General features: G+C 42.8%; 1 protein-coding gene across 6 annotated transcripts in view; it reads right to left on the bottom strand.

Annotated features, from left to right (window-relative positions):
• Nucleotides 1-1,185: 1,185 nt before the first annotated feature.
• The window catches only part of CHST4 (carbohydrate sulfotransferase 4), a 15,937-nt gene continuing 8,178 nt past the window's right edge, over nucleotides 1,186-8,944 (bottom strand). For 3 of the 6 annotated variants that reach the window (XM_042821354.1, XM_042821357.1, XM_042821356.1), the window contains 2 exons: nucleotides 7,353-7,452; nucleotides 1,186-6,748 (listed from right to left, as the gene is read on the bottom strand). In XM_042821354.1, coding sequence (XP_042677288.1) covers nucleotides 5,602-6,748; nucleotides 7,353-7,375 — 1,170 coding nt within the window. In that variant the 5' untranslated portion in view covers nucleotides 7,376-7,452 and the 3' untranslated portion in view covers nucleotides 1,186-5,601. The remainder of the gene's footprint in view (nucleotides 6,749-7,352; nucleotides 7,453-8,944) is intronic. The other 3 variants (XM_042821360.1, XM_042821359.1, XM_042821358.1) reach the window with 1 other exon arrangement.

The following is an 8,944-nucleotide window of genomic DNA, read 5'->3' as shown; positions in this document are numbered from 1 at the left end:
GAATCAAAGCTGTTCTAGAACTCAAGATATATAACACCTTACGTGGCTGCAGCACAAAAAAAGATGGGGCATAAGGCTTGCTGTATCTTATTAATAGTTTTATCTATCTTGGTTGACATTTCCTGTGAGAATAAGCTCGTCTTTTTCAGGGCAATTAATCATGCCTGCATTGCCAACTTCCAAGACTGCATAAGGTGCTTTTATCTTTGTAGAACTATGTCAAGACATCGTCTAACACTGCTAACATTTTAATAGATGCTTAGTGAATTCTTCAGGTATAGGAACTGAATAAGACGACAAAATGAGAAAAAAGCAGAGCTAATGGAAGAAGGATACCTTCTATCTGTTTTGAACTCCTGAAAGGCACTGCTTGTCCACAGCTGCACTCTTGCTTGTGTGAGTACGTGGCAGTAGCTCTGGTCTCTTTGTTTCACTTTTCCATTAATGGAACTTCAAGCTGTCTCTGTTGTAGGTCAGGTTCACAGCATTTTGTCTCTGCCTTCTTCCATGACAGAAACCCTTTCTCTGCTTGGTTTTACTAAGGATACAGCTACGATTCCTCAGCTGTGAGACAGCTTATTTTTCTAAGGTGGTATTGAGGCCCTGAGCTGTTTGTATCAGGAACTCTGCGTAGCCCAAAGAAATACACGCCTATCTTCCTTGTTTAACTGGAATAGCTACATTTATAAAGCTGGGAGAGTGAGTAATGTAGCAAAGCAAGTGCCAGAACCTTGAGGTTAAGAATTCTAGGCAGACCATTATCTGGAGTTTAGATATTTCCCACTTACTTCCTTTCATCATTATCAATGAATTCCAGTCCTTCATAGCTACAGTGAATGAATTCTGGCCATTGTTAACTAAAATTACCGATGAAAAACAGATTGTATATGCTAGGTTGAAGAGCAACATGAAGGAGTTTATTTTTAAGTGCCCCTCTGATTACTGAATTTTTCTATCTTAACACTTCATTGCTATAAAAAGAGTTTACTCATCTAAAAACTTGCACAATATGAACTTCACATTTGTTTTTAAACAAACTGCACAGATCTTTAGTTATGCATCCGCCAACAGATATAGCCACAGTTTTATCTGTCATGCTCACTGTCTTGAAATGTATTTTTTCCTCCCCCAAAGTTGTTTTTAGTCACCTTTGCTACCACTAATCCAACTGACCACCCTGTATAGTTTTGGTGCTTCCAAAAAAAAAAAAAAAAAAAAAAAAGTCATTATTGTCAATAGATGCAGTGGGAAGCGTAGCAGAAGCGTAACAATGAAGCACTGAAATCCATGGTTTTTTTTGTTTTTCCTGAGTTTGCTGAGGAAATGGAAGTAAAAACAATTTTCTTAACAACAATTTAAGAAAATACATTAAATGTCATTTTATGTCATTTGGTTACCAGAGACTGGAAACACTGAAGTTTTTTTTTTTCATCCAACTAAATATTTAATGCAAAGAGTCGAGTCCATTGAAAACAAATATGCATAATAAAACTTGTGCTACTCCAGCTAACATTGATCAATGTAATAGTAATGTAGTAATGTACTGAAAAGAGTCTGTCTGTGAAGAAACAGGTTTCTTGGCACTTCAACTGAAAAGCTCCTCACTATGACTGCAGTAAAAACTGGCTTCTGAGACTATGCTTTTAGCTGAATGTGTGATATAACCCGTAAGCTAAAGAGATCTTTAGAAGTGCAGCAACTGTGCTCTTCTCTAGTGCTGTACAAATCATACTTCTCTATGCCAGCCTGCCTGCACCAACTTTGTCTAAGTGTCATGTAAAGGAAGGTTTTCACATTCACTAAGAGAATCCCTGGCAGTATCACTCCAATTTTGATAACATACACTATTTCATCCTTTTGAAGAATTAGAACTTTAGTTCTAGGACCACAGATGTCTTCAGTACTGTGGTAATAGTTAATCTGTAAAAGTCACTTTTTTACGATGTGGATGACAGAGCACTGGCACAGGCTTCTCTCCCTGAAGACCCTAAAAGCTGCCTGGACCTGGTCCTGGGCAACCTGCTCTAGGTGTCTCTGCTTGAGCAGGGTATTTGGAGCAGACAGCCTCCAGAGATTCCTTCCAACAGTAGCCATTCTGTGACTGAAGCCTAAATGTTGGGCAGAACATCAGATGTCTCCTCCATGAATCTAGCTTTAAAAGCTTCTTAAAAAGAATACTAGATTGAGATCTAGATCTTCACAATAGAGTCAATATTATTCCAACTTGATGAAATGGAAATTCAGACTTCGGGAAGATACAAAAATATCACATTAAGTTTTTCCAGCCATTAGGAATAAGATCTTAAATTTGATCAACAAAATTTATACTTAGAGAAACCCTGTTTTAGTCATCTCCCGAAATAAACCATGTCCCAGCTGCTTTAAGTTGTTTTCAGTCATGGTGACTGGGGCTGATTGCTTCATCTAGAAGGGAAGAATGATTGGAAGTAAGATTTGGATAGCTACTGTGCTGAAGCAACAATCACCAGCTAGAGGACAAACCCAGCATGCATGGCATACTGACCTTGTAATGCATCTGAATATTTCAGTGTGCTAGGCCCTGTCTAGTGGTAAGAGACATGTGGATTCAATGTCAAAGAGCTTCAGAAACAGTGACATTTATCTTGTCCTGCACCTCGAAGTCAGGAAAGCCTTGCTAGCCAGTTAATAAGTTAATAAGTTAATAAGTGGGGTCTGCCCCACACTGCTCACTTACGAGGTATGAATACACACAGAAGTACATGAAGAAGCAGAATTTCATGGACAAGAAGAATACTGCAACACTAGCTTGTTAAATCTAAATCATTAGAAATATTTATACTGAGTTACATCAGAAATTGGAAAACACGATCCTCCCTCCAGCTCATATCATCTTTCCTCACTGCTGACAAATTGTACTCCTACCAGATCCCTTTCTGGACCACTAACTACCATTTGTCACCTCCTGCTCCACAGTTGTACCTGCAATTTCCTTCCTAACTGCTGCAAGATGGTCTCTTACCTCAAAGGCGTGCAGGATCTGAGACACTGATGCTCGCCCCACTAAAGGTGCCTGAAGAGATGCTTCTGGGGTGGGAAGCCATCCACTTCTTTGAGCTTCTACGCTTGGCGGTCCTAGAGCAGACTGTTAACTTCAGATGATTCAGTTTATTCCAAAGTCTAGTCTATATTGCAGCTACTTTGTTTTGATAGTCAACATAACTGCTCAGCATCTGTGGCAGTACTTTCTCTGCTTTCCTTACCAGAATCAGCACATAATAAAACCTTAATTGATTATCTGTGACAACATCAATAATAACAAAATTCAGCTGTAAATTTGACAGAAGAGTCTTTTTCCTGTTATTCGAGATAAGTATCAGTAAGGGTGACTCCTGTCACCCATCAAACACAATACATAGAACCTGGACACTGCTTCTTGCATACACACTTTCAAACATGAATGCAGTCACTAGAGAAGTGCAAAAACAGCTGTGTTCCTAGCAGTGCTGCAAATCAGTACAGGCCTTGGGAAAGTGTTGTAAAAAGAGCAGAGAAGCATTAAATTTGTCCCCACTTATCTTGCATGTGTTAACAGTGTGCCATTTTGAAGATCATGGGAGGAGTTCACAGTTCTCTGTACTCCCAAGATAGAGATGCTTGTAACCTGTCTGTGATTGTTTATTCCTGGTTAACAGTATACACTACAGTAGTAAATTTGCCTAATTAATAAATTTAAATGAGCTGTTGCTTGCCAGTTGGTTTAAGGAAGTGGAGTCAAATTGAGACAGTATATCAGTGAATTTTTAGACATGGATTTCCCTGCTTCAGACTTTAAAAAAAAAAAATTAACTAAGCTGAGAATCAATGTTAAAGGGACACTGCAACTTGCGTTTGAAATGGGATGCTCAGAAGGGGCTCTGTGGACATTTCGTTCCACGTGTCTTATAGCAAGATTTCCTCATTTTCTTACAAAGTGCTGTTATAAACAGATAAAAATTCTGTTGTTCAGGTTTAATCTGGATATTCCCATTGAAGATGGAAGAATGACATTTCTGATTGATATAGGAGATAGTGGACAATAGCAAACTCTATGAAATTTTACGGTGATCTTTTTAGGGTACACTTGGATCTGAGAGACAAGATGGCTCAGTAGCAGAGGCAAGCAAACCATGTGCTCAGAGCAGAACAGAGGGTTATGAGTTTTGGTCAACATACACACACTCATACACATACCGGCATCCATTTTTAGATAATCCCCACAACTGGGAAGCAGAGTCTCCCTCAACAAGCATACTGTTACTCACCAATCCTTGAAAGATGACAAACCACTGAAAAGGAGAGAGAAGGACCATGCCAGCAGGGCATCCCCTCCAAAGGGCACTTTTCCTCTCTCCCACCACAGCTGCTTTCCTTTGATTCTGCTTCGATTCTCCTCAGCGTCTGCAGGGTTTGTTCCACTGCATCCTGCACCCACGAAGCCAGTGTGTGACAGAGCCCAAGAGGAACACCTTGCAAAACAAGTCTTTGCAAAAACAAGACCAGCTACCAAGGTCAGCTCTCTCAACAAAACAAGGCATTTGCAGCCACAGACACAAATATCGGTTCCCTTAAAACTGTCAGGATACTTGCTCCATCCTAGGATCATTCTTTATTAGGGGGCCTTCAGGTCCCTTGCACATGCTCTAAGACAGGAAATGCTTTCACCAAATAAATAATACAATATATTAATTTATTGTTCTCAACTTTTTTTAATACACTACCACAAACCTATCTTTCAGTTTCACTATGCATATCAATAGAAATTGTGTTCCTACCCTTTTATAGTCTCAGCACTAGCATGAATTCTTCTCATTCTCACATGAACTGTGAGAACTCCCAGGTCAAGAACTCCTTCTGGTTTGGAAAGCTAGAAGATATAATTACTTCAGCTGAAAAAAATCAGTGGGTTCACCCCATCTCAGAAATAGATCCCTATGTGCAGGGATCTACTATGACCTAGGAGTTTTCATTTACAACTATAGCTGGTTTATTCCATTTTTCCCAGTATATGGCAAATGAATTAAGACATTCTGCCAACATTGCCATGAATGTTAAAGGCTCAGGCACAGGAATGGAGCTGGGGAGGGGGGGGGAAGGAGGGAGAGCTTTCCAGAAAACACCATATGCTTATCGTTGTCTCTCTTCCAGCTTTATATGTTCCCAAGTGGCAGCATGACAAAGAATGCTTTCTTCCTTTGGCTTCCATTTATATTTCCTCTTCCATTACAGTGCAGTTGTTCCACATAGTTTCTCCAGTACTTAGCTGTGGCTTGTGGAGGGGTTTGAGCTCTGACACCCAATTCCATTCCTCTGGCAGCCTGTTTGCTTCCATCTACACATAATTCCTCTTTCCCATACACCCCGAACTTAATTTGGATAATAGATTGGCATTACTCCAGCCTGTATTGTAGCTTTGGAGAGTTACCCTGTGCTGTTGCTGGTAAAACTGTGCTAAGTGCTGTCAGCACTCCTGTAGTACCTGACCTCACCCACCCACCCACTGATATACCTCTACCCTCTTCAGTATTAGTTCACCACCATGCAGCATTCAGAGAGGAGGTACAGAGAGCAGCTTTTCTGCCTTCAGAATTTGTTCTGTCCAAACAAAAGATCCAGTGACATGTCTTTCTGTTCTTCTTCAGTCTGAACTAGCCGGTACCCCAGTAAGTCCATTGCATCCTTACACACACTTTGAACTTTTTCTATTTTTTCAAAGGGAAACGTGTTTCTCCAGGCCTCAGATGTGCTCAGTGCATCTCTGGATCCAGTATCAAATGCTTGTTCTCCTTTTCCCTTCCCATGGGTAATATTGTGCACCCACTTCTGAAGTTCTGGTGTGAAATGGAGTCCTGCAAACCTATACATCTGAGCAGCCTTTCTTAGTGGATCTCTGACAATGTCTTCGTAACGAACTAGCAGGTAACGATCCTTCAGAAAGCTGGGAACAGCCTGGCTGCCTGCCTTGTAAATCTCAACATGGCTTTTGCAGATTTCTTGCATTGTGTTGTAAGGTCCCAGTTCTCCCTTTGCCTTCTGGGACCCCGCAACAATGTCACTGTCACGTTTCAGCTCTGCCACTGTATTCTCTCGGGACCTGAACACAGCCCGAGGATCACGGACCAAGTGAATTATTTTGAGGTTCAAGGATGGATCGGTGAGAAGTGGGTAGAGGACCTTCAGGTCAAAGAAGCGAACCTCCTTGATGACAACATGGCTGTAGGTTTTACAAGCTTCTTCCACCTTGCTGAATGAGTATCTACCACAGAGAACTCTGCAGTTTCCTGCAGAAATTATGTCGCTGCGACTGAAGAAGTCACAGGCAGGAGGGGAGCACAAGGCTCGGCTTTTCTCCCACTGAAATAAGTCAGACTTTTTCTTCTCGCTAGACATGTAGGCATCAAAAACAGACATATCACAGAGAAAGACTGACCTGACCAGGTCCCGCACCGCCATGTGCAAGACTTTGGCACTGTTCTGGTACATTGTAACCCATACATGCCATGCAGGCTCCATCAGGTAGAAGACACTGGGGTGCTGGCTGAAAAGCTGGCCAGTGAAGGATGATCCTGACCGCCAGGAGGAGAGAATGAGAATGTGGACTGCAGAAGATTTTAATTCCAGGGAGGCACTGTTGCTGCAGGTTAGGAAGTGGAAGCGGATCAGAAGAACAAACAGAACTGCCAGAATCAGAAGCATCTGTATCCTAGGTTTCATCATGGTTGAAAGGAACCTGCAGAGACAGAGAAAGGAAGTTCAGCATCACAGTCATGATGAAGACAACTGCAGTGAATTAGGCTCCTCCCAGTCCCACTGCAGGCTCAGCGTTCTGGAAAGCTGCCACAGTACTATGATACTGTGAAAAACTACAGCACGTTATCCTTCTACAGCCAGATGGAGAAAGAGAGACAGGTCTGTGGGGCAAGCTGGAGGCCAGCCCCAACAAAGCAGTGCTGGAGTCCAGCTTCTCACAAAAGTGTACATCACTTTTGTGCAGGCCACAGTTGCACTGAACTCAGACAGCCATGCCCACGCAAATTAGCTTCCTCTTGCTAAAGCAGCAGAGGTCTGAGGCATGACCTAGCTGTCCAGAGTGCAGACATGGCTTATCATGCTCTCTTCTAGGTTCATTACACTACTTAAATATTCCCAGTTAAAATTTCTCTAATCTGCAACCTCCTCCTTATGCCTTGCCTCAATTTCCCTCTGTATGGGAGCCTTCAGAATAATTTGCATGGAGGCAGGGAGCTGCATCCTCCCATGACTTCAGTTACTGTAGCACTGTGCACATTTCCAAGCGTAGTCACTGCTGCTAACCAACTAGGAACCAAACTTACCTCTCTGTCCAGCATGTATGCATACTTTTTCTTGTGTATCATCTCATGTCCATTCTGTGCACATTTATTGAGGTCAGGCTTCATAGGGCAGCAGTTACCACTTCTCAGAGCCAGGACAGAAATCAGGATTACATGTTATGCTGTGTACTGCCACTATGCACTACCACAAGTTTTATTTTTGTAACATCTTGCAAGGATGAGGCTGTACGTTTAGAAAGGGACCACATTCTTATCAACCCATGGACAAGAAGCCCATTACCTGGTGTAGGGAACCTGCTTTGGCAGGGGGGTTGGACTCGATGATGTCTGGAGGTCCCTTCCAACCCCTACAGTTCATTGATTCTGCGATTCATTTTTTTTGATCATATAAATCACAGACATATACAATGGTTTGGGACACCTCCCTCTAGACCAGGTAGCGCACAGCCCCATCCAGATGGGCCTTGAATGCTTCCAAGGGGGAGGATTTGCAACCTCTTTAGGTGACCTATTCCTGTGTCTCACCACCCTCGCAGTCAAGAGTTTCTTCCCAATGCCTAGCCTAAACCTACCCTCTTCCAGTTTAAAACAATTACCCCTTGTTCCGGTCACTACCTGCCCTGATTAAAAGTCCCTCCCCAGCCTTCCTGTAGGCTCCTTCGGGTCCTTGAAGGCCACTATAAGGTCTCCTCAGAGCCTGCTGATTTCCAGGCCAAAATGCCCCAGCTCTCTCAGCCTGTCCTCATAGAGGAGGTGCTCCAGCCCCCTGATCATCTTCACGACCCTCCTCTGGACCTGCTCCAACAGCTCCACGTCTTTCTTGTGCTGGGGGCTCCAGAACTGGACGCAGTGCTCCAGGTGGGGTCTCATGAGAGCTGAGTAGAGGGGTGGAATCACCTCCCTCAACCTGCTGGTCACACTTCTCTTGATGCAACCCAGGATATGGTTGGCCTTCTGGGCCGCAGGCACACACTGCCAGCTCATGTTGAGTCTCTCATCAAACAACACTCTCAAATCCTTCTCCTCAGAGCTGCCCTCCAGCCATTCTCCGCCCAACCTGTATCTGTGCTTGAAAGTGCCCCAACCCAGACACAGGACCTTGCACTTGGCCTTGTTGGACTCCACGAGGTCGGCGTGGGCCCACCTCTCAAGCCCATCCAGGTCCCTCTAGATGGCATTCCTCTATGTAGGTCTGTAAAGTTCAATTCTAACAAGAAACATATTTGCATAGTTGTTCAGACCAAGCCTAGTAATAGCTGCAAACAAAGACCATTGTAAAAATAAATCACCTATCAGCTTCCTCCTAACAAATGAATACAACATTGTTTACATAAATCCTTGGCTTCCAAATGAACTTTGATGATATCATTTCCGTCTGGCACCAGTAATATCTTTCTTCTAATTCCCGAAAGATTTCCTGGAGTATAGTTACATACACAATTAGAAGAAAAAAAAAAAAACCAAACAACTTTGTTGAACAAGCACGAACCTTGACCATTAGATACCCAGGCAGATATAAAAGTACAGAAACCACTATTTCTTTGAAAAACTACATGTGAATAGTCTGAATACGTGTAAAAGAGAAAGGAATCAGTTTTGTTGGAAAGAGGCAA

Source organism: Centrocercus urophasianus, unplaced genomic scaffold (genome assembly GCF_019232065.1).
Source record: "Centrocercus urophasianus isolate 14NV4802_14NV808 unplaced genomic scaffold, USGS_Curo_1.0 seq_2, whole genome shotgun sequence".
Lineage (NCBI taxonomy): Eukaryota > Metazoa > Chordata > Aves > Galliformes > Phasianidae > Centrocercus > Centrocercus urophasianus.
Note: the sequence above shows the minus strand (reverse complement) of the source record. Positions and strands in the feature narration are given on the sequence as shown.